The sequence below is a fragment of the Diadema setosum genome, chromosome 14 (genome assembly GCF_964275005.1).
Source record: "Diadema setosum chromosome 14, eeDiaSeto1, whole genome shotgun sequence".
NCBI classification, from domain to species: Eukaryota; Metazoa; Echinodermata; class Echinoidea; order Diadematoida; family Diadematidae; genus Diadema; species Diadema setosum.
The window spans coordinates 8328507-8355405 of NC_092698.1; the positions used below are offsets into that span (position 1 = coordinate 8328507).

General features: G+C 39.9%; 1 protein-coding gene across 1 annotated transcript in view; it reads left to right on the forward strand.

Moving 5' to 3' along the window:
- LOC140237574 (uncharacterized) overlaps positions 1-26118 on the forward strand; it is a 29829-nt gene extending 3711 nt beyond the window's left edge. Inside the window, exons 3-16 of the mRNA XM_072317509.1 lie at positions 3960-4129; positions 5284-5436; positions 6045-6284; positions 8858-9034; positions 9783-9899; positions 11412-11582; positions 13461-13604; positions 14446-14662; positions 15502-15911; positions 16953-17015; positions 19730-19938; positions 20582-20814; positions 22312-22405; positions 23324-26118. Coding sequence (XP_072173610.1) covers positions 3960-4129; positions 5284-5436; positions 6045-6284; positions 8858-9034; positions 9783-9899; positions 11412-11582; positions 13461-13604; positions 14446-14662; positions 15502-15911; positions 16953-17015; positions 19730-19938; positions 20582-20814; positions 22312-22405; positions 23324-23690 — 2765 coding nt within the window. The 3' untranslated portion in view covers positions 23691-26118. The remainder of the gene's footprint in view (positions 1-3959; positions 4130-5283; positions 5437-6044; positions 6285-8857; positions 9035-9782; positions 9900-11411; positions 11583-13460; positions 13605-14445; positions 14663-15501; positions 15912-16952; positions 17016-19729; positions 19939-20581; positions 20815-22311; positions 22406-23323) is intronic.
- Positions 26119-26899: the final 781 nt, after the last annotated feature.

Consider the following 26899-nt stretch of genomic DNA (forward strand, 5'->3'; position numbering starts at 1 on the left):
TCGTGCAATATCATGCCTTGTTATTGCATGTGACTATGCAGTCAGGCTCAGTGGAGATGGTTTATCCTGACGGCACAAAATCTAATCCAATCCCCATAACCACTGAGTGGCTAGATCAGTGACTTTAAACGTCAGTAATGAAATCAAATCATTTCAACCAGTGGATTCATTTCTGTGTCAAACATTCTATGTATTCATGACATTGTTTAATGCTTTGTGTGTGTGTGTGTGTGTGTGTGTGTGTGTACATATGCCTGTCTGTTTATCAATTGTAGACTGATCAGTGGCACTTAACTGTTGGAGTGTTAAGAAATGAACATGCCAATAAGTTATTTATATGGCCAAATTTTCCAGGGGCCTCCCCCATCTTCATGGCTTTGAGTAACAAAGAGGTGAATATGATACAAATAATGTAAATTTACACGTTGTAGATAGTACCCTGTAGCACATCACGTAGACACTTGCCTGTGAAATGTATTGTTGTTACATGTACAATGTACATGTTTATAAACACAGCAGTTACATGTAGTGTGAAAGGCTCTTCAGATATTTGAGATGGGGGATGGGGGGGGGGGGTAGAGTATCTAGTGGTAATGCTTGGACATGTGATGTCTATGTGCAGTGACAGGTGTTACATTGAGTTAAGGTGGAACTCTACTTGTCTTGACTTGACTGGACTGAACAGTGAGGATAAACTGCCTCATCCAGCACCATTGCCATTGTTAACCCATTCCATACTGAATTCTGAAATCCCCATCATAGACACTGACCACCAGGGGGGTAGAGTATCTAGTGGTAATGCTTGGACATGTGATGTCTATGTGCAGTGACAGGTGTTACATTGAGTTAAGGTGGAACTCTACTTGTCTTGACTTGACTGGACTGAACAGTGAGGATAAACTGCATCATCCAGCACCATTGCCATTGTTAACCCATTCCATACTGAATTCTGAAATCCCCATCATAGACACTGACCACCAGGGGGGTAGAGTATCTAGTGGTAATGCTTGGACATGTGATGTCTATGTGCAGTGACAGGTGTTACATTGAGTTAAGGTGGAACTCTACTTGTCTAGACTTGACTGGACTGAACAGTGAGGATAAACTGCATCATCCAGCACCATTGCCATTGTTAACCCATTCCATACTGAATTCTGAAATCCTCATCATAGACACTGACCACCAGGTTCCCATATGGAATGGGTTAAGGGACTTTCACTTGAATCAGAGAGCTCAAGAATGAGTGCTTGTGGTCACTACCAACTATAGGCCATGATGGGTAAAACCTCTTGTGCCAAGAATCCAAAGCGGAATGGGCTTGCTCATGAAAAGTTACAGTGCATGTAATGTGGTATCATTTGTTCCAGTATAAAGAATGTTGTTGTCTGATTCACTGAGAGTGCGGATTTCAAACTGACCTTGCAATGCCCACTCAAGCTGTCCTACAGTAGAACATGACTAAGCGTGTGATGTCATGCATGTTTCGGGAGGGGGGGGGGGGGAGTGGGGGGTGGTAATCCCAGTTGTTTTAAGTGCAATATCTACAGTGTACATTATAATTCATACATGTGGGTTTGCCTAGGAAACAGCAATTTAGTCACCAACGTACACAATGGTTACATCCTGTTTAATACTTCTGTAAAGTTAACTTTGTAGTTTATGCAGTAGACAAATTAGTTGTGCACTCATACTCCCACTTATTTTGGACTCACTGAAACATTGCATGCTTAGTAACCATGTTTCCCTCTCACACATGATTGATTTACGTAATGGCATGGTTTTGAAAGTGTTCTTGAGTGTATATGCTGTAGTGCTGTAGCCTTGCCACTCATGACAGTACTTTAGATGGGATGTGTCTTCTGTTTCTACATTATAATCACACTGTACAATGTACACTTTGTGAAATATGGGAAGGGCAATGTTTCCTGTGAGTTCAAGCAAAACAGATTTGATGATACAGTGCACTCCCATTATAATGAACATGTATGGTTTTGAATTCTTCATCCTTGGTTATAATGAAATTTCATTAATGAAAGAAACCACCAGTCCTGAGGACTTTGTTATAACAGGAGTACACTGTACTCTAGATCTGGAGGTGCCTGCAAATATGACACCCTCCTTGAGTGACTGATACTGCAGGTATATTGGATGTGATTTTGTGGTAATGCATGCATTTTTTTTTTTTTTTTTTTGAGCAAATTTTGTGCCCTTGGCATTTCATGTCATGCATGCAATTCAGTGTTTAGGTTACCTCGCCACTGATGACAACATGGAAGTTTTTATAAAAGCATACTGCCTTTCATCAAACAAAATAGCCGATAACAAGAGATATGACCCACCTCCCCTTACACACCAAAATGTACAATGTAGATCTACAGTATTGCAGACGGCAAGTGGCATCGAACAAAGCAATCGAAAGAAAGAGAGAGCTGTTGTGTGGTATAGCATTTCAGAGTAGAACTGTACCTTGTACTGATGGATACATGTAACTGTATCATGTACCAGTGTTTGCTGAATACTGAGATTGAGTGCTTAATTCTAGGATTACAACACTACCTAATCCAGTGACTCATTGTGCCACGCACAAGGATTTTTTTTTTTCTTTTGCCAGGAAGTGGACAGCTGGATTGCAAAATTGTTTCAGCTTGGATGAGAGAAACATTGTACAAAATTGCAAAAAAAAAAGAAGAAGAAAAAAAAGAAGGGATGTACATGTACACATATGTAGCTATATACTGTGTGTACATATTGTAACTTCATTTGAATTTTAGTGACCATGTTTATCTCTCAGTTCTTAACAAAAAATAAACACATGTGGTAGAAAAATATCTAGTCATTGACAAATTGCATACAGTGTACCGTAGTACAGGAAAACAACCTTTCTGAACTAAATTATAAATGCAGTTTTTCAAAAGAAAACTACTGGTACCGTACTTATGAAAGCGTGTGGAACTTTTCCCTGGTTTCTTTGGGCCAGTGTGCACTTGTTCTGGTATACAACTGTAGCTCAAGTCAGAAAGTTGTAACTTCAAACATATTTCATATTAAAAAGACCTTGCAAACATTTCTCTGTAGTATTAGGCAAATTTTATGGTGAGATGAATAGGTAAAGAAAGACATGTTGGATTTCATCTGACAATAAATGAAGTGTTGGATGAAAATCTATGCATTGTATGGGATGTAATAGACAAACTATGTACATGCAAATGTTGGACCTGTGGAAACCTGATGAGTACATTGCAAAACAATAAAATACCTTCTGAAAATTTCTTGTTTTATGTAGCAGGTATAATTCCACTCAGTTTATTACCAACATTTTGATCTCAAAAATTTGTCTATTTAAAGCTCTCCCTTTATACAGACGTGATTCATGTATAGTAAGTAACACAGACAAAAAAAAAAAGATCATTCACATTATCATCTGTAAAGCAGGAAGTACAAAGGAAAAGGAAAGGTTACATTTTCAAGAGTGATCCTGGTGATTTCCCAAGATATACAAACAAAGACTTGATGGAAAAATATTTGATGTACCGTGAGATACAGAGTGCTATTTACAGCATATGTCTACCAATTAGAATGCTAGTGTGTGATCTGCAAAGGAAAGTTTTGATTGAGCTGCTTGAAATGTATTGTTTGTCTGTGTGTCTGTTTTGTAATCATCATTACCTTTTTATCATGACTTATTTGGGATGATATTTCCCTTTCACTTCAACTTTTAGATAGTTTCCTGAGATGGGGAAGGGGATAAGAACTTTAACCTTTTGAGGATGAGTCCCAAGTATACTTGTACTCTGGTAAGTGTATATGGGACATGCGTGTTGTAGCAGAAAAAGTCCATCCTCAGTGGGTTAAGAGATGCCAAAATATGTTGTGTATTTATATCTCGTAAGTTATATTTATCATCCTCTTTTATCCCGTATTATTGGTGTCAATTCCTTTTGTTTCCCCCTGTCTTCTAGCTTACTACCTTCCTAAGGATGAGGATGGAGAATACTACCAGCTGTGCTACATTGACTCCACTGGCAAGATGCGGGGTGCCAGCACCCCTTTTCAGTTCCTGGAGCAGTCCGCCGACGACTTTGTGCAAATCGTTGACGAGTCCATGGACATCCTCATGATACAAAACAAGGTAAAGGGAAGGGCATCTTTAAATTGCAGTTAACTCTGCGCCATATTCAAGGCAACTGTAAGGAATAGACTAAATTCCGACAAAGAGAAAGTGAGAAGTTTTCCTCCTCAAACGTGAATTGATGACGGTTATGGAATATTAAAGCTTCACCTGTTTTTGTTCTTGTTTTTTAATACCAATATTGGTTGCAAGGACACATAACAGTCATGCATATTGGAAGAGGTGATTATATCGGTACCTCACAACTCTTCCATTAGTCTGTATTAAAAAAACATATCAAAATACTGTTTTGGGTTGATAAACTGTAATTGAACAACCTCTGCCCTGTTTCCCTAAAAGTCATTGTCAGTTATTACAAGGGTATGACAAATATGTATCCAAGTGTAATATTACAAGACTGCAGTAATTTGGAGTGGATACAACTTATTCTGTTTCATGGGAAATGTCGTAAAGATATAATTTAATGGAGATGTAATGAAGATACATAACATAACAGGGAAATGTAGTGAAGATATATGTACAAGTCAGCGGGAGACATGCAAAATGATGCCATCACCTCCAATTTGCATCTATATAGTTGCAACAAATTTATAACTTTGTTATGAAAACATGTGCAACTTTAAATTGCATGAGTTTGTTAGTGTACGAGGTATGATTTTGAAGAAATTTCTGATATTTTGTTCGTCAGATTACACTCTTGTATAGTAGCTAACGTGAACACAGTGTGGAATTACGCTAATGAAATTTTTCCCGCATGCAAGCACCCATGCACTGTATACGTCATTGAACAATGTCTCTGGTAATGTCATCCTCAGCAACATTCTTCCCCTGTCAATCTGTGATTCTCCTCCTCAAGATTATTTAGAACATGAGGTGGAAAGGATATGTGGTGTTTTGTGTTGAGTGTCGAAAGTGTTTGAAATTGGAGCCATTGAATCTTCCAACCGAGTAACTTGTCCGAGTTAGTCTTCCACACGAGACTATGACAGAACTAAACTGTTTGAATTTATTGTCCACTTCCAGGAATACAGACCTATTTTTTGCGCTTTGATATTATCGGCAAATGTGAGCCTGACAGTGCTTTTCAAATATGAAGTGCAACAAAGCTAGACTAATGGGGTCCATTAACGTCTTTTCAATCCCTTTGCTTAAAGACTGAATTCTTCCCAGAGGAACTCCAGCGTGTGCAAGAGGAGAAGCGCCAGATTGAACAGGAGTGCTTTAGCCTCACAGACAAGGTGGTTGCCATGGAAACAGAGCTGAAGGAGGCAAGGGAACAGCTGGAGAAAGTTACCAAGGAATATGAGGTGAGAATATAGAAAAAAATATAGCAAAGATAAAAAGACAAGATACTTGGCATCTTTGTGTTCCACTGTATTGTCATTAAATTGAAACTGAATTGGACCCTCTAGAATGTGCTCCTCTTTAACAACCAGTTTCATCCAATACAGTCAACCTTGCTTTAGTCGACCTCGCATAAGTCAAATAATCATCTCAGTCGAAGGTCTTTTCAAGTCCTCTTCTCTTTATATTCTATTGATTTTAATCCCTCAAAAGTTGAATTTTCTCTAAGTCAAAGCTATTTTTCAGTCCCAATAGATTCGATTTAGCCAAAGTTGACTGTATTTCTGGAATTAATGTGCACCCAATTTTAGCTCTGTGGTAGAGACCATATATCAGAAGCACTGAGTACTTTTCATTCTAGTTTCTGTAGAGCTAAGAGACATGCATTTACTGTACATGTGTGAAATATCTCAATTTAGAATGAATAGTATTATAATCACATTTTGTTTTCTGTACTCACAAATCATTCTTGCCCTCGACAGTCTCAAGGCTAAATTTGGTATGATATCCATCAGAATTTGTCAGTTGTTGCGCAAAAAGTGGAAGAATCGTTTTCTAAAATCCCACGCAGGAGCGGTCCACCAAGAGTGACAGCTTAGAGGAAGAGGTGCGCTCCATGGCGACACAGCTGAGTGAGGCGCAGCAGAAGGTCTCCCAGCTGTCGGAGGAGGCAGGCAACTACGAGCGCTCCCTGCAGCAGACGGAGGGCGCCTTCATGGAAGTGGTCAACCGCGAGCTGGCCCTGCGCAACAAACTGGACGAATTAGAGAAGAAGCAGGCGGCACTGCAGGCCGAACGCGACAACCTCAAGGTGATTAACATACTGTAAAACCAGAAGCTTTCGCATGCATGACACTTTGGCAGATTTCGCGAGGTGCCAAGATTCGGAAAAGTGAAATGCCCACTAAAGTGTTTGTCTACACAATGCATTGAATGCATGCGAGAATATTGCAGAAATTGTATGTCCATCATGAGCACATAGTACACAATATTTCGCAGCTTATCTCTCTTCGTGCTGCTTACATTCAATGTTCTCTTTCATGTTTTGCACACAAATATCTGTTTTTCACATGTTTGAATACATTCTATTTTGAGCTTGTTGCAAATTTTTGAGGATGTTGCATAGCATGTTACTGGCTTTTGAGGATGTTGCGCAAGAACTTGAGCATGTTCAGTGACATGCTGAAACCCCTTGTGGACCACCCTGGTCATCAAGATCAACATTACTACATTGATCATCTGACACTCTTAGTTCCACAAAGAAAGGCTGTCAGCTCCAATTTGCGAATGTTTCTGGTTTTAGAGTAATTTATGAGTGCTGATACAACCTTCTTCAGTCACAATTTTATACCCCGTTTAGAGTCCCCCTGTCTAGGAGGACCTCTGGAGGACATGCTAGATGAAAATTAGCCATTTTTTATACAAACTCAGTGGGTGGTAAGAGAGACCCCCGTTTAGAGCCCCCCTGCTGTCTAGAGTGAGGTCCGTATCCATTTCTGTGGAAACCAGTGGAAGGGCATTTTTCCACCACAAACAGTAGTGCAGGTCACTGGAAGTGGTCACGCTAGTCTGGTTTACAGACCGTCTTATCACACTAATTTCCATTTCAGAATATTAACACCTTCTTACAACAAAAGAAATAGCAGGTTTAGCTGATGGGCCTTAGCTTTTGGCAAAAGCGGCGACTTCGTTAAGGGCAGCGACGAATAATCCATGGAGGGAGCATTTTGTAAAAGGAGTACAGTTAGCAAAGGGTCTGAAAGTAGACTATGTTCACGCCGTGTTTGTGCCGAGACCGTTCAGAGTCCCCTCTGGCGTGAACACAGCACAACCTTTAGAGGTTGTGCTAGACTCGTGCCAGGCTGTCTAGCACGACATTCACCCCAGACTCACGCCAGACTCGCTCCAGACTCGTGCTAGACGCTTTGTGCCGAGACCGTTTAGAGTCCCCATCGCCTGGCATGAACACGGCACAACCTCTAGAGGTCGTGCCCTGTTTGGTGGGACTCTAAACGGGGTAATAGTTGTCATTCTGCTATGTAGAATCTGTGTTTGGGAGATTTATCATTGTAGAAACGATTACTTTTCTTCTAGTCCTGCTCTTCATTCTTCCTGTATGTCTTTTCATATTTTCTTCTTCATTGCTGTAAAAGTGGCAATTTTTGAAGGAGTAAGTTTTCATACACAGCCGGGTATAATGAATTTTGCACATTTTGAATTTTGCAGAATCAAAATGTCAATACTGTTTGATATGACAAGCAAAGAAATTTTGGTCAAGTGAAATGAGTGAAAATTTCCACACTGCGATAGTGTTCTCTTTTACTCTATCTTCTTTTTTCCTCGTTCTTCCTCCTCTTTTATTTTCTTCCTCTGTCTTTTCTTCTTTTCCTCTTCTTCCTTTTCCTCATCCTGTTTACCTCTTCTTATCTTGCCCTTTCTCCTCGTCCTTTTTCTTCAGCAATTTTTATCATCTTCCATTATCATCATCCAGGGTGGTCCACATCTTGAAATATGAGCATGTTGCAAGCTCAGAATCTGAGAATATTGCAGAAATTGTGTGTGCACGGAGCGCACATCATGAGCACGTAGTATGCAATACTGTAAAATGAGGAATGTTCACGTGCATTTAAATTTCGTGAGAGCCGAGATTCGCGAAATTAAAATGCACGCTAAAGATCGTGTCTCCACTATATGCATTGAACGTTAGGGGCAACTCGCGAAAATTTCATACTGCGAATAAGTCTTTCGGCTCCCATTCGAGAAAATTTCATGCTGCGAAAATATCATGTTTTACAGTATTTCGCAGCTTATCTCTCTTCATGCTCTATGTACCAGGTAGTTTGATGTTTCTTATGTTTTTCACATGTTTGAATACATTCTATTTTGAGCTTGTTGCAAATTTTTGAGGATGTTGCATAGCATGTTACTGGCTTTTGAGGATGTTGCGCAAGAATTTGAGCATGTTGCAATGACATGCTGAACCCCTTTGTGGACTACCCTGGTCATCAAGATCAACATTACTACATTGATCATCTGGCACTCTTTCAGTGCAGGCACAGCCCCAAAACTTGTCAGAGTTCTGTTCCTCATTTCACTAAGACAGTGTAAGAATGTTACATAACTTATGCTAGGTTTACAGTTCACCATGTGTGAGTCCTGAAAAGGACTGTTGGCATGAAAGAGAAAATGAGAAGGATAGGAAGAAGTGAAAAATGAGCTCACTTTCTCACTTCTTCCTATCCTCATTTTCTCTTTCATGCCAACAGTCCTTTTCAGGACTCACACATGGTGAACCGTAAACCGAGCATATGTTATGGACAACACCATGCAAACTTCGTCCTTCAAAGATGTGACATAACTGTTATAGCTTTCCTAACTTGACAGACCAAGGAGGAAGCATCTGAGAAGAGCCGGCTGGAGATGTATGAAGAGATCGATAAGCTGAAGCAGCGGCTGTGTGACAGCCACCAGACCACACAGACTGTCAAGGAGAGTGAAGTGCGCATGAAGGAGCAGTATCAGAAGATCCAGCATGAACTCCAGAGGGCGGCCTCCGATAAGGTGAGCCATTAGAAAAAACAAAACAAAACAAAACACAAAACCCTTTGAATTGTTCTATTTTGTCCCATTGTGCTTCTAACTGAAATTGGTCATTGTTACCTTTGTCATGGTACTTGTTGAATGGTAGCAGCATTATGCAGCCTATTATCGGGAGAAAATGCATCTAAAACGTCTTTGAAATACCCCTGTTCCTATCTTGTGTCATTGCTGAGACTGTAGTGACAGTGTAGTATCCAGTAATGTTGTAAATAGATGGCAAATTAATGAACCCAGTAGGAATGTGCAGTAAACTAAAAGTATGGTGTGATTCGTTGGGTGAAGTGGAAATAAACATTGAAAGGAGTGATGCAGTACAAGATTTATTTCAAATTCAGTCATTAGAGTTTAAGGGTAATGTGCAATGTTGCTGTACTATTTTTCACTTTTGCGAATGAGTATGTAGGATTGTAGTGTATGATGGATATAGTCATATTGTTTGATGACTAGGATAAGGAAACCTATTCAAGATGGAGAGAACCAAATCATTACATAATCCAAATTTCCTCCCAAGTCCACCAATGTGGCTCGAGTGACAAATTATCTTAAAAGGTCTCAGAACCATTTATTTCTTGACTCAACGTATAAGACTAGTTTGAATTGCACTGTATGTCTGTACCATCAGGTATGAATGAATTTGTTTGAAAATACAAAATCTTGCCCCCTCTACGCTGAAACTTCACTGGTTTGTCATATCCTCATATGCTTCTAGGAGAAGTATGAGATCCTTGAGTCAAGACTAGCCTCTGCCGAAGAGACTCGTACATACCTTGTCAAGGAGCTCGAGTCACAGAAGATGGTGAGAGAGAAGCTGTCCAGGGATCTGGTGGTGAGTTGCCTCCTCTTAGCCAACTCTTGAGCATTATTACTTCTGCCAAGGAAGGAGGTTATGTTTTCATTACCGTTGGTTTGTTTGTCTGTGTGCAAAATAACTCAAAAAATTGTGCACGGATTTGGATGAAACTTGCAGGAAAGGGTGAGAATGACACAATGAACAAAATGATTAAATTTTGGTAGTTATCCGGAAATGTTTATGGATTTTATGAAGGATTTTTTATATTTTGGCTTGGCGGAGGTCTGCGCTCTCAGAGTGTTTTTCTAGTTTTCTGTATTTTTGTTTGTTTTTGTGTTGCCATGTTTAGTTCATTAGGGAGATGTCAGATGGGGGAAAAAAAAGGTTGTTTATTTTGTAATTCATACACAGAAATGTGGTCAGTTGCTATTTTGCAGTATTTTGTGTGTTTGTTTTTTTTTTGCCAAAAATACTAAGTTTCCAAAAAAAAAATGCTGGAGAGGCAGGTGAGAGGCGGGTTAGCGAGTTTGGCAAGATGATTTGTCTTTGCTGTAAGATGAGAAGTCACCTGTAAGGGCATCATTTACCATTTGCAGATGAAACAAAAACCCCGCTTTAGTTCTTCAAAATAGTTCCAAAGTGTGAGTTAAAGTTAGAAACAGCCAATGTAAAAATGTAAAATCAGTTTGATTAATGTTAAAGGACAAGTTCACCTTCATAAACATGAGAATTGAGAGAATGTAGCAATATTAGTAGAACACATCATTGAAAGTTTGAGGAAAATCAGACAATCCTTTCAAAAATTATGAATTTTTGAAGTTTTCGTGCAGTCACCGCTGGATGAGAAGACTACTGCAGCGTATGATGTCATATGAGTACAACAATATAAGGAAAATATAAAGAGAATTTCACAAAATTTCATCTTTTGAAAAAAGTACACATTCCCTTGACTCGTTACTGACATATGTTATGGGTAATATTATTCCCCCTACCTTTGGAAAGAGGCAAGTCAAGTGCTCTTTTATTATGCGACAAAAATGAAAATATGTTGAATTTTCTTTACATTTTCTTTACACTGTTGTATGCATATGACATCACAAGCTGTAGTAGTCTCCTCATCCAGCAGTCCCAATGCAAAAATTTTACAAATTCATAACTTTTGCATCGATTGTCTAATTTTCCCCAAACTTTCACTTATGTGTTCTACTAATATTGCTGCATTCTCTCAATCCTTATGTTTATGAAGGTGAACTTGTCCTTTAAGTAATGTTGAAGATACAAAATGTCAACAATAGTTATAATAAGATTGTTTCTAGAATAAACCATCTACAGTTTTGGTGTATTGAGAAAACTAGTGATGTCTCGTAACATTTTACACTTAATTGCAAAATATTTATATAGTAGGATGTGTTATGATACAACTGACATACACATATGCATCAAATGTGATATCTCGAACATTTTGTAAATCACTGCCCCCGATGATAAAGAGTACCTTTAACCTTTGACCTTTACCCCCACTTTGTGTGTGTGTGTGTTTGTGTGCAGGCGGCCAAGACGGAGAAAGAGAGCCTAAAGGTGGCCAAGGAGAGGCAGATAAAGGAGTTTGGCGAGGAGCGCCGCAAGATGCAGCTCCAGGCCCACCAGTCCAGGGAGAAGCAGGCCCTGCTGCAGGAGCAGATTAGCGCCCTCAAGGATGGAATTCAGCAGCTGGCACAGGTGGGAAGAGACCACTGATCTCTGTAGGCAGTAACTAGATATCTCATAGGCCAACCCTTTTGAAGCCACTGCGCCGCCATCTTACCACACACATCTGCCATACACTTTTGTGTGGAGCTCACGACATTAAGTGATCTTGGAGACAGTCTTGGCTGGAAAATATGTGCGAGTCCCCATAGAGTGTGCCTAGCAAGATGGCGGTGCAGCGGCTTAACTTGTTTGCACAGCGTGAATGGGTGTAAGAGATATTCGGATATGTTCTCGAGAGATCAGTGGAAGAGATGGAGCAAATGTGAAAATGTCTCAGTAAGTGGATCCATTGTGGGGAGACAAATGATTGATTGATTGATTGAGGCCTATTTAGGCCATTTATTCGGCAAAATAAAACACAAAAACATATAATAGTGGCATTCACAATGAGAGCCAGGCAGCCTTGAAAGCATCTTGTGCTTGTGTTAGGTTGCCTACACATGAAAATACTATATACTTTACAATAGCAACATATATTACAACTGATTCTGTGTGAAATCAAGTAAATAAACATAAGCAAAACACCATCACATTAATACGTACTTATCATATACACTCATACACACACACACACACACACACACACACATGCAGTATACATAGGGATGGAAGACAGGAAAGATAAAAGAACATTGTCTACTCAGTCATGGCTAACTGTTTGAAAAAAGAACGCTTCAGTAAGCACTTAAATCTAGAAAGAGTTGTGCTGCATTTCAAAGCAGTACTTATTGAATTCCATTCATGCACTCTATGCACCTGCCTGCACCCCACCTCCCTACCCCCAGAAAATCAAAAAATGCATTGTTTTGTAAAAGGCATAAAAACAAATACAATCAAAACTAGAAAAGCATTTTAAGAGCGCAGACCTCCGCCAAGCAGCTACTTTCCACCGATGATCTTGCATCTTGAGGTCAGTGATTTCCAACCGTACGTATGCACAAGAATCCAGCATCCTGATTGGGTGTTACTATTGGAAGTTGCTATTCCAGCAAGAGTTGCTATCTTATCATCTTTTATGAAATGGGGTCCTGGATCCCTTCCTTTGTGGGGAACACACCAAACTATTGGGATGTGTTGGATCAATGTAAACACTGACTTCCACAGAAATTCCCATCGTATCCCATTGAGGACAGACTGATTTTGCTATAACATGCATTTCCCATTGACAAAAGCCCGAATATACAGTACTTGGGACTAGTCTTCAACTGGTTAAAAAAGGGGAAATCTAGTCCAAAAATAAGTTAGTCTGACAAGAAAGAGTAAAATCTCAATGACTTCAACGGTAAAAATTTAATTGAAATCCGATGAGAAATATGGAAGTTATGAAATTTTCAAGTTTTGCTAATTTCTGCAAAACAGTTCTTGTACAGTGGATATGAATATGCAAATGAGAGAGCTGACCATGTCTTAACCTCGCAATTTTCCACTGATCGTGTACAAAAAATGACAAAAATTCAATGTTTCTGTCAAGGAAGTTTGAAACATGATGTTATTCCTGGTTGAATAACTTCAGAATAGTGATTAGTTAGATATATCAGGATTTGAGCTTTGGGCATAATTGCATTTGAATGAAAAACTGGAAATTAAAAAATGTTATGTACAAACTATATGGCAAGTTGTGAGGGAATGACATGCTCACTTTGCCAATTGCATACTCATATTGACTGTTCAAGATCTGTTTCCTCAAAAATTAGCGAAACTTCAAAATGTCATAACTTCTTTATTTTTCATCCCATTTCCATCAAAATTTTGTTGTTGAACTCGTAATATTTTACTCTTTCTTATCAGACTAACTTATTTTTGGACTGGATTTCCCCTTTAACACTCTTTCCCCTCCTTCCCCTCCAGGAGAAGGAGATGGCATCCAAGGGAACCAAGGGCTCCCTGGAGGCTAACCACATTGCTACCAAGGACCTGAAGGACAAGGTGAGGCGGGCCCAGTTCCAGTGTAAGGAGGAGGTTCGTCGACGCGGGGAACTCCAGAAGAAGCTGGTGAGTTCATTTCTGTGAATCCCTCTCCAGAGTCACTCACTTGCTTTGGTGGTAGTACAATTAAACATTGGAATCAGCACTTTCATTGTGATTAAAAGAGCATGAGTTTTGATTCAAGTTTTGAGTTTGAGTCAATGTGCTAGGTTCAGTGTCAGTTATAGTGTTGATTTGGTTATCAGTATTACTATGAAGATTGGCCCAAGTGTTAATGTAAATGTATTAGAAGTGAATATTTATCCTAATCTTGTTTCAGTATGACTTCGCCTTTTCTTAAAAACAAAAAAAAAATTGATATTGCAGTTTGGGTGTGTATTGCTGTGCCTGCTTTTTAAGGGGATTAAGTAGTATAAACTCACTTGATTAGGAAACATTGGTACATTTAACTATTGAATGGCTGAATGAAGTAAGAGCTAATGCTTTCCTTTGGGGATTAAATTATCATAATAATGCCTGTGTTTTCAGAAGAATGAAAAATATGCAACATATGGGAATTGATGGACCATATTCGTAATATGCTAATAAATCTTTTTTTTTTTTTTTTTTTTTTTTGCCCAAGTGTCAGAGAGAAGAGTGGAATAGTACTAGTGCAGAGAAAAGGAGAGAGTTAAGTAGTATGTAGGTTTATGTAAATCAGTCTTTGGCAAGGGCTCATATCACAGAATCTAGATGTGCTGAAGCAGTACTGAGGAAGGGCAGCTGCTCACACTTGCCACTTTAAGATAACTGTAACCTTGCCGCAGAGCATTTATTCAAGTTCACGTTGCAGCACTGTACCCCGCTCAGTATACTTTTCCTTATTTTCCACATCTTCATCCTCCTTCCTTCCCCCTCCCCGTCTCAGGTCGCCATGGAAACGGCCCACCGGGATGAAAAGGGCGAGATGCAGAGGGAGGTGGAAGACCTGAAGCTCCGTCTCCAGATGGCCGCGGAGGAGTACAAGAAGGTCTACACAGAGTGCCGGCAGCTGGAGGCCAAGCTGGAGAGGAGGAAGGTCCCCAAGATGAGCACCCAGGCCGCGTGGAAGGATACTATTAAGGACATGGGCTCCATCCTTGAAAGTAAGAACAACATCCTTTTTATGTCACCCGACTTGGCTCAGTGCCAGAATGCCGCTTTGATTCGGCACTAGCATGAATCATTGTCATGTTGAAAAGAATGCAAGATCCCAACGTTAGCCCTATCATGTGCAGAAGAGGGAAAGATCTCATGCTCGCTCGAGTTTGATGTACTCCTGTAAAACCAGAAACTTTTTTTGCCTGCATGAAACTTTCACAAATTTCACAAGGAACCAGGATTCGCATAAGTAAAATGCATGCAATAGGTTTTGTCTACACAAAGCGTTGAATGCCAGTGGCAGTTAACAAAAGTTTTCTGCCAAGGAAAGGGCTGTTTGCTCCAATTCGTGAGAGTTTCATGCCGGAGATGTTTCTCGTTTTACAGTATCTATGCGAGCTATGTCTTGCATGTGTGTATGCACAGTGTAAAAGGGAGTCTGCTGTGTAAGTACATCTACAGTGTAAGTCCCTGGCTTGTAGATATCATGTTAATGGCACTGTTCACTGCAAGCAAAGATTCCTTGTAGTATGTGACATTGTTTTTAGAAAAAAAGGGAAGATGAAAACCTAAAGGTTGTGTTTGTTGTAGTAGAGGGTTTGATTGAGCAGGTCAGTCATTAACTCTGTTCACAAAAAGATTTCAAAAAGATATTGTTTTGACCCAGAAGTGGCTAGTGACCATACGGTCCTGTGTCTGTTCATTATGATCTTATAATGTCAGGCAGAATCTATAAACTGGTAAATGCTCTGCAGTTTCACTAATATAAATGTTCTACATGGTGTGGTTAATTTCTAGAACAGTGTGACATTTATTTGTACTATTTTACTCTTTCCTGCCACAGATCCAACTGAGTCAAATGTGTCCAGCACTCAGACCGCCGAGCTGGTGCAGAGTACACAGGCCACTCAGGCTGTGACTGAGCTGACCACTCAGTCGGTGCAAGCCAAGGCAGAACTGACCACCAAGAGCAGCCAGGCCTTTAGCCCGCCGGCGGCCCAGTCTTCTCTCGGCGTGCAGGCCTCGTCCGGTCCGGCGGTGGCCAGTAATGAGGGGGCTGCCTCGGTCGTGGAGGAGAAGTCCACCCAGTCCGGCTTGCCTGCCGTCGCCGTGCAGGGCGAGGGCGCCCTTCAGCGGGCGCCATCCCGTGACGACACCTTTGACCTGAAGGAGATGAGCAGCCAGATGTGTGAGCTGGCCCGGGAGCTGGAGGAGCGGAAGAAGGCAGAGGGTAGAAACCTGCTGCTGTATCAGGTGGGCGTGACCCCGTGTGTCTACAAGCCATGATAGTATACAAATAGTGAATGGTCACGAGTGCGATGGCACAAGATTTCGCACGAAGTGAGAGATAGAGGTGCTCTATTCAACGACGCGAAGCCGAGTTGAATAGTGCGCCTCATTTTTCACCGAGTGCAAAATCGATGGAACTTTTCACTATATGTCACGTGATGGGCAATCGACCAGTCGGATAACTACATTCTAAATAGGTGTTATATAATGACATGTGTCAACCTGTCACCATGTATAGAGGAGGGTTAAAGGGAAACTCCACTTAATAGTGTTCAAGTTGACTGTAAGAAATTTGATAAAAATTAAAGTAATATAGATTTTATACAGTTTGGACTTGAAAGATATGAAACTTTGTCTAGTGTAAAGCAGTGATGGCAATCATTACCACACATAAAAGCGCTGTCTCATATCTCAAATATGTCAAAATCTCAGGAGAGAGAAAAAAAACATGGCAGCTAGAGCACTATAACAAATGGGATAGCCTTCCCTTTGACTTGCTGTTGTGGCTTCATTTTTTGGGTAGACAGCTAGGATTTGAAGAGGGTATCACATAGCTTATTATCTGACGTTTAATAAAACAAAAAGAAGTGATTTTTACCAGAATTTGAGATACAGGGTTTTATCACCCCAGCGACAATGTGCAAAGTAGATAAGGCAATTAGATTGCTTCCAAAGTCTTCCATTGGCTTCCTTGAAAATCTTCATCAATCTGTCTTTTGATATTCAAAACCTATGCAAAATGCTTAATGGTAATATATATGTGCCTTCACGTTTAGAGTTACATGTATTTAGCAAGGGTGGCTGTAATTGTCATCCACCAGATGTAGATTACAACCATTTGCAATGTTTTTCGAAGCCAGAGGCGAGGCAACCAAAGACTGTGTGAGTTTTGCCACATTGGATGTATGGTTCCTAAATGTGTATCATGTTGGGTATCTGTAAGACGTGACTTCGTTTCCTGTCTTCATATCGTTATCTCCCTCTCTCTCTGCTGTGTATTTCCAGGAGGAGAAAGAGAAACGCTTGAACTCCGAAAGAATCTGGCAGTTGAAGCTGGAGTCAATTGAGGTGAGTCTCAAAATTAATTCTATTCCATCTTTCCTTTTTTTGTTTTCTTGTATTATTAAATCAGTCAAGCATTATCTCATTGTGCCTAATAGTTGCAAAATAGGTGTATAAAAGCGTGATGTCCATGTGTATACTATGTTAAATACCTGCATAACGGAAAGAAAAAAAGTTGCAATGTAGGTGAATAACAGTGTAATGTCAATGTGTATACTATGTTAAATACCTGCATGACGGAAAGAAAAAAAGTTGCAATGTAGGTGAGTAACAGTGTAATGTCAATGTGTATACTATGTTAAATACCTGCATGACGGAAAGAAAAAAAGTTGCAATGTAGGTGAATAACAGTGTAATGTCAATGTGTATACTATGTTAAATACCTGCATGACGGAAAGAAAAAAAGTTGCAATGTAGTTGAATAATAGTGTAATGTCAATGTGTATACTATGTTAAAGGCATAACTTACCATTTGCAGATGAAACAAAAACCCAGCATTAGTGCTTTGAAATAGTTCTAAAATGTGAGTTAGCGATAGAAACAACCACTGTGAAAATTTGAATCTGTAAAAGCGATGTTAAGTATTGTTAAAGATACAAAATGTGAACAATAGTTATAATAAAAATGTTTCCAGACTAAACCGTCTACAGTTATGGTTTATTGAGAAAAATACTGACATCTCCTTATATTTTAGGCTCTATTCCAAAAATTGTATATGGGAGGTTGTTTTGTGGTACAACAGGCCTACACATATGCATAAAAGGCGATATCTTGAACATTTTTCGAATTACTGCTCCCAAAGGTATACTGGACCTTTAAATACCTGCATGACGGAAAGAAAAAAGGTTGCAATGTAGGTGAATAACAGTGTAATGTCAATGTGTATATAGTGAAACCCCGTTATAACGAGGTCCGTGGGACCGGCGATATTACCTCGTTATAACCGGTACCTCGTTATAACCGAACGCCTCAAAAACAAGGAGAAACATAAGCACGACATCATATACCCATCAATGAAACTTAAGAACATCCTTTGCGTTGTTATTGCACTATTATGGATCATTATTATTGAGAGAATAAAGGGAAATTATTGGTGAATTAGAAGAAAAAGTAGGGGTTGAAATGAGTTATTTCTTTATTGTAATTCTTGTTTGTTAAGTTTTTCTATTAGCACCAGCGCAAATAGAGTAACATACAGGCGTTGTTTACTTGCGAGGTATTTTTACGCTGTTGGTGCACAGAGGGAATGCGATGATTTCATGAATCATTTCGGCTGTAATCCTGTACAATGTGTGATCATTGCGCCCGAAGGGATTAAAAATGCGTTCTTTATTTTCTTCCGAAAATGTCTTCGCGTTTTGTTCATCCGTTCTTGAAAAATATGCGACAGGATTGAATGTGGAAGGTTGTGATCCTTTTTACGCAAATCTGTACCTGGTAGACCATTCCGAAAGCAAGAAAAATCTTCATTGTGAAATGCAGTGTTAAAATTGTGGTAATGAACAAACCTAGATTTATTCAAACTAATAAATGTATTTGATTCTTTTTCTGATCTAGGTTAACATGCGTCATTCAACTATTTTTACGCTACTGTCACCTGGCGAGATCGCGATGATTTCAGAGTAACATGCGTTGTTTACCGTTAACTTGCGAGGTATTTTACGCTGTTGGTGCCCAGCGGGAATTCTATAATTTCATGAATCATTTCGGCTGTAATTTTATACAATGTATTATCGTTGCGCCCGAAGGGATTAAAATGCGTTCTTTATTTTCTTCCGAAAATCTCTTCGCGTTTTGTACATCCGTTCTTGAACTGTTAAATGCGTTTGTTTCTTTTTCCGAACACCGATTACGCAGGTTAACATGCGTTATTCATCTATTTTTACGCTACTGTCACCCGGCGAGATCGCGATGATTTCATTAATTATTTCGGCTTTAATCATCCACACTCATATTTGCTAGCTAGCAAAAGAACTGGAAGTCGGAACTACAAATGGAAAGGATATAATGATGAGTTGCACACGCATTCCAATTGTCCACTTTTGGCCACAAGTGTCGCTACATGGAAAGTTTTTGGATGCGTTATCTTATATCACGCACCTAATATCACACACGCGTATCTCGCGAAAAAGAAAAGCGAATGATTGTGTTAATAATTTTGTAGGAACATCGGAAGGCATTCCTGTGTCTTATCGCAAGGTTTAAAAGAAAACATGGAAGAAACGGTTCTCTGCAAAACGGGAAAAAGACTTGGATTGCGTGAATTCAGTTTTCAATGTTTCGTTTGTCGCGTGTTTGAAAGCGGCAATTTAGTCAAGAAATGGAACCTCATTATATCCGATCAAATTGCTTGTGTTTTTCTTTGTCATGATGCACCGAAATTGTCCTCGTTATAACCGGAATCTCGTTATAACCGAACTCGTTATAACCGATTCGTTCTGCCATAGGTTTACACGCAAAGGAAAACGCTACCGACGCGACCACCTCGTTATAAGCGGTTCCTCGTTATAACCAAACTCGTTATAACGGGTTTCACTGTACTATGTTAAATAGCTGCATGACGGAAAGAAAAAAACCCCCCAAAACAACAAACAAACAAACAAGCAAATAAAAACACAGAGCTTGGATTTCTTCATCACTTCACACATCAAGATGTCTAGCAGATGTTTGATTGATTGCATGACATTGCGTTTGTCTGTCTGTTTGTTTGTTTGCTTCAGGGCAAGAATAGGGAGCTGCAGGAGAAGCACAACAAGCTGCTCAACGACTACACCAACATGAAGCACAGCTACGAGAGCATCAAGTTTGACATGGACTCGCAGAACTCCGCCTCCTCCTCCTCCTCCATGAGGGACTCCAACGAGATCACGGAGGTCGCCCGCCCGACGCAGTTTTCCAACCCGTACGCCCAGCCCAGGGCTCCACCAAGGTAGGGCAATCTGACCCATCACCGTTGTGCCATCCCCCGCTGTAAATGTCATACCCACACAGAGAGAACAAATATGGCAGCTACTTGATATACACTGAGATGCTTCATGCAGATTAATTGACATCATGAACATGTGAAGAATTAGCCCTCACAGTGTGAAGTTTACTTCCATTCAATAGATTGCCATTGTCTTTTTAGTAGAATTTCAGCATGAACAGGTTGTGTAGAAGAGATTTATGGGAAGATTCCCACTTTCGAATGAACTTTAAGCGATATCAACATCCATAAACATAGTTAAAAAAGATTTTTTTTTTTAAATTTGTTGTTTCCAAAGTACATGTATTTGCATTTATTCAGAGTCCCTTTTCCAGAAGGTCTTTGTGTTTTCCTGTGAAGGGGCTGAGATCAGTTGATTTGTGGATCTGTTACAATTTCTTCATGTAGACATTGGACCGAAGTCCCATACTCCAATGCAAAACAACTTTCATTTGTTGGAAGTAGTGATGTTGAGTCTTCTGAGAACAGTACTGGGCGTTTTCCGTCATATTCTAATCAGTGTCATACTTGTGAGGTAGACCATATTGTGGACCAGGTTTAACTAGTCTAAATGAACACTGATACACGGGCTCGTTTTTCTGTCCAGCTCCGGCGGCGTTGTCGGAGGAATCCAGACCCGCTTCGGCAACCCCTACGCGTCCCCGGAGGCGGGGGAGAATCGCAATGCCGAACAGCTCTTTGGGATGTCCATGGGGAGCGTGAACCTGAACAGCATCTGTTACCCTCCAGACATGGAAGACGCCGTGCTGTCCGACGCCTGCGACTCCATCCCGCCTTCCCGCCTACCGGAACCCCTGCAGCCAGATGTCCTACCTGAAGGTATGGTTGTCAGCTGCACGCCAAAGCAGTTACCCCTTGTGTGCTTCAAGTGCCGATTGGCGCAGATGCTTACTACATTACTAGGCCTACATACATGAAGCAAATATGAAGCTCGGTACCATCACAGTAATTGGAATTGTATGTTTTTGTATAATCTTTTCATTTTTTGAGCGCATAGGGACATTATCACTTTGTGTTATGCGCTATATAAGCACTGTCAATTATTATTATTATTATTATTACATTATGCACACTGCTTAAAGTCCCTGACACAGAAAGGGCTCTTAACTCTTTGTAAGCTCTTAGTGCTGATTGGCACAGAAAACCCCATGGTGTTGTGCACTGTGTCCAAAGTCCCTTGCAGTGAAAGGGTTATTCTTTACCTGTTTCCTTTATTGGTGATGAAGAGCAGAGCACCACATAGACAAGTTGGATTTTAAAAACATAGTGTGCACACACTGATGTTATGAACCAATAAATCTTTGGCAACGTAACCTGCCAAGTCACACTTGAAATTATCAAATATGATAGTTTAGACTTTTGTACACATTTGTCAGTGTTAAATGGGACATTGTGACTTTTATTTTCTTCACAACCGATTGTGCAAGAACGTAAAAGCTTACTGCAAAGCAGTTTATTTGAAACGGCACAGTAAATATGAAAAATGTTGATGAATATTATTGAAGTCATGTGTTACTCATAAGAGATTTTAAATATATATATTTTTTTTTATTATGTGCATGAGTACACATCTTATGAATTTGAACCGTCCATATCCATGCCATCCACAAAACTTTCCAATTGCCAGTTGCTTTCCAAACTTGCCAACTTCCCAGGAAATGGAAACAGTAATCAAAGCGTGAGGAGGGATATAACCCTGCTATCTCCCTAGTAAAGTCTTGGGTGTGTGTAAGAGTGGGAGGTACTGTGGAATCATTCTCAGTGGTGTTATGTGTTTTGGTGTTTAGTGTTTTCAGCAAACACACAGGCCTGAATTCTCAAAGGTGGAATAACTTTATTACACCGCTTATTCCGCCGATTTATTACGCCTCTTATGCAAATCAGGCCCTCGTGACGTAAAATGACGCGATTTATTCCCTGGAATCTATTCTCAAAGGTGGAATAACATATTCCCCGGAATAACTATTCCGTGGAATTATTCCAGCTTTGAGAATTCGGGCCACAGTGTATAAGGTCAGTTTGGATTTGTTACATGATTCATTGTCCATCAGCTGACATTAGATTACTGAGTGTAGAGGTACAGTGCACTCCAGTTATAACGAATACGTTTATAACGAAATTCTGGTTACAACAAAATCAAAATTCAGACAGCCACATTATCGGCTCTATGTATTTTCATTGTATATTTGTTCGGTTATAACAAAATTTCGCTGTAACCAAAGAAAACTGCTGGTCCCGAGGACTTCGTTATAACGGGAGTCCACTGTAGTTTGGAAGATAACCACACTGATCGTATGTATTCTCTCCTTCAAGCAGGCAAGATAGCAGCCATCAAGATGGTGTCGTCCCAAGTGGAAGGGAGGCTTGGCGAGGGGGCCACGGTGCAGCAGGAACACACGGATGATGAGAGGTGGGTTCATACGTGTCTTTCAGCTTTTTAACTCTAAAAATTGTAAAAGTCTTTAAAAAAATTAACACATTTCTGCAAGGTGATTGTCTATATCCTGATGTCTCCATTAGTGTAATATATGCATAATATGTTTTAATATTATTTACATCAAATTTTTCTGTTATATAATGTATAGGTGTATATAGGCCTACATTGTACATGTATATGGTTACTTTAGCTGCTTGTGTATGCCACATAATTGCCGTGTTTATTATTCTTCCATGCCTCCAGGTGGGGCTGTACGAGAATGAAAATCATTGTCATTTTCATACAACTTTCCCCTTTCCTATCATTGTCAAATCTATGGGCTTTGTTTTATGAAGAGTTATAATTGAGTATGTAGTTGATTTTTATCATAAGTCTATGGCAGCCTGTGTGGTAAGGAAATTTATAATCAATTATATCTTTTGATAAAACGGGGCCCAGTAAGTATGATGCCTCCAGAAAGAGCAATCAATGGAAGGCAAGTTATTGTATCATACAAACAGACATACCCACACATATACATACACACACTGAGACACACCCACCCACCTACACACATACACATGCACATTCACGACTTATGAACAATGAACTAACGATATGCAAACGCTCATACACAGCACGTACACACGCACACACCTACACATTCACAGACATAACCTATGACCGTACATTCGAATGGATTGGGCAGCACATCAATCTGCACACATCTGCGTTGCACTAGATAAGAACATATGAGTATCAAGCAATAATTCGAGAATTTGTGAATATTATTTTGAACCACAGAGCACAAAAAGTTAATCATGCGAAAATATTGATGTTTACAGTAGCTGCTGTAATCAAAAAGACCTGCACAAAATAAGCTGTAGTATTATTCACTGTCCGTTATTTCAGGGAGGATGCCCAGTTTGTTGATGCCCAAGAGTTTCCCGAGGAAGGTAACACTCCTGAGGTAGACCTATACAGCCCGGATTCCACCCCTCCTACCGCTCCTCCAATGGTGGCTTCCGACGGTACCCCAGTCGACGTCGCCCCCTCGGCGCCCGAACTGCCGCCCAACCCGTTTCACCCGCTTGAGCCCAAGAAGTGTCCCGAGTGCGTCATCGAGTTCCCGCCCACGTACCCGGAGGAGGATTTCGTCAAGCACGTCCAGCGGCACTTCGCCAAGCTCTGCCCCGTTTGCCAGGGGCTTTTGGACCCCCAGATCAGTCAACTGGACTTCCAGCGACACGTGGAGGCGTGCCTCAACAATAGTGCGTAAAGTTCCTGTGAGCGGCAGAAGAAAAGAAATAATTCTCCAAAGTAGCAGAAAAAACCAATAACCAACAAACTTTTATATGTGAAGGGGGAGAAAATGTTCCCTCTTAATCTGCTGGTTGTCTGACCTGACAAGAATTCAGAGTCTGCTCTGTAGGATAACGTGTACTTTCCATGTAATGGTCACGCGATATCACCCTTTTAAGTATGACTGACATAATTTTTTCACTGTGGGAATGACCCATTTTCCCCCTGCATGTGTGCACGTGCGTGTGTGCGTTTGTGTGTGTATGTGTGTTTGAAAGCATTTGTGTATCCATTTGCTCAGCTGCATGACAGCTGAATGAATTTGCCTGAAGCCAGCTGTGTAGGCACACAATTCCCATTTTCACCTTTGCTTTCATCTCGCCCTCATTTTCAGCCTGGATTCTGCTACATGGCGCTTATGAATCTTGATTTGATATCGGATCCCCAGAGTAATAGATGAACACAGAGTGAAAGCATGATAAAATTTTCGTCTCGCTAATTGTGAGCTCTCTCACCCATACAGATTTTGAAATGTATGTTTATTTGATGTTGTTATATACCTTAGTGATTTTTTTAAAATGGATTGTACCCTTCAGCGAAAGTAAGCAAATTTAACTTCAGAGCAACAAGTACTGTATATAACAGTTTTAGAGGCGATTGTACATAGAAACTATAATAATCACTGCATACAAGCAGTGAATAATCTGCCATGATTTTCGATGGACGCCTGAAATAGGCGCCTTCGTCACAGGAACATGGGAGTTCTGGTGATGGAGGCGCTGTTGCTCTGCATGCAGTGCGACAAATGAAGAAATGATTTGCACGAAACCTGTGCGGGGATCAAACTTCTCTTTCATGTTTGTGATCTGATCTTACATGATTCTTTTTTCTGCAAGAAAAATCCCAAAGTAATGGCTTCAGCTGAAAAAAAAGGTAAAATTTGAGAGACTTGATGAACAGAATATGGAAGTTTCCCCTGCAACATCACAAAGTCTCCTTTATCAAATTTCCTCGCTAGTTATTTGCTTCGGCAAAATGATAGGTAACTCCTTGGCATAAATGGCCTCAATTAGTTGCCATACATTTAGTCTTGCTTGAATTTTCTTTGTTTATGCTGTATAGTCTTAATGCCTTCATTCAAGATGGTTGTCTTCATGGTAGGTAGTGGTCTCATTTGAAGGCAAATGTGTAAAGCAAATTTCAACTTCACAAGCAGTGTTCTAATGGCATGTACATATGATATCAGCTCTTATGAAAGTGGATTGAATTTTGTCAGCGGTGGAAATAGCTGCTTCTAGCATTGTGTGTTTGTTTAGTTTGGAAAGGATGTGGCAATATTTGAATGATTACGTAGAGTAAGTTACATTTTATGGCATGTAATGACAAAAGTAGCAGACATCACAAATAAGACCAAATCATTTTCGCATTTTGTAACTGGAAAGGAAAGCAACAGATTGTGAATTCAGCTGGACGTAGTGGATGATTTGTCAAGTCAAAGCGTTAAGGTCCTGACAAACGCGTGGTACGTTGATTGAGTCGTCAGAATACGAGTGCAGTGAACAATCAGCTAGCCTAGGTATTGCAATGTGATGCAGCATCTGTACATTGGCAGTCAAGGCAAGGCTATGGTCGCATTAGACATTAATCCCACGCTAGACAGGTTGAGGTGAGGGTTCAGCCACACATTCTCAGCGTGTGCCGTGTGTGTGTGTGTGTGTGTGTGGAACGCTGTTGGGATAAAGCTCTCCGACTTCTCACAGAGTTATCACCATGCAATGAGAGAGAGAGAGAGAGATAGTGGATTCAGAATCATGTCAAAAAATGTCCTTAATCCTTAATCCTTAATCCTTGATCTCAAGATCTCACAGAGGTGCATGCTGTTGCTGTATGTTCACACACTCAAAAGAAGGTATGTATGTATGTATGAAAGACTGTATGATTTTACAATCCTGCTCTAAATACTAAAGTCATAGAAACTCACCACACTGTAAGTGGCATTTAGAGTCAGACTGCAGATGAATTTGTATTTCTAATGGCACACGTTTGGGTGATCAGCTGATAATGCATTCACTCTGCATAGAAAAGAGATAAAAATGATGTATTATGTATGGCTTTGTATATGTAACATTTAACATGTGAAGTATAAATCTTGAATTATAAAATGTTGACTGTTAGGATGGTGAATACCAGAGCCGATGGTTTATGAAGAAGTCTTGAAAGCTTAAAGCAATCAGACTTCTGCCATCTTGGCAGCTAAGAATCGCAAGACTAGAAATCTGATGTATTGTGCAAAGACAAATCCAGTCTGTGTAAAGGTAAATCTTGAATATAAATAAATGTAAATATGAAATAGAATGTCATTGTAAATCAGATCATCTAAGCATGTAATAATATTTGCCTGTTGTTGTAAAAGTGATAGCATTTCTTTTACCTTTAAATTCTGACAGTCTCTCCGCATGTCAAAAATGATCTTGTCAAAGTATACTATTGTTTAGTTCAGCAGGCATACAAGATAAGATGTGTGTTGCATTCTGATGTTATTTACTATGATTATTAATATTTTTTTGTCCATTTATGCCCAAATCAAAGCATGTTTTGCTGCTCCTAGTTGTCTATACATTATCACAAGGGGTAGAGTCAAGAGAATTTATGCATATATATATATTTGCTTTTGGTGGTTATTCTCTTCCTCTTTCTTTTATGTGTGCAGTAAAGGGCTGCTTTGTTGTTTTTTTCACAAAATTTATGTGTGATCTCAAGCAAGTATCATTGTGATGACATGCATGTTGTTATCCCTGTTCTTTTCGAAACTCATTTAAAAACTCATTTATCGAGATGTGTATACATACAGCTTATCTGTAGCAGTGGAATAGGCAGTACAAAACTATGTAAAACAGCATACATAGGTGTATAGTTATTGAAGATAGCACTGTATGACATTACTAAGTTTATGTTACAAGGAATGTACACCTTTATACAATATTGCACATACTCCACTACATACCCAGAATATGCTCATACTCGTATATTCTGAATAGACCATTGTTTGGATTAACAGCCTCCTTATGAGAACAATGCGATAAAGTCGCAGAATTCCATGCGCACAGCAGACATAGTTGGAGTCATATACAATATGACCAGTTATAGCTTTGAAATGAAAATTCATTGGGTACATTATTATCAAGT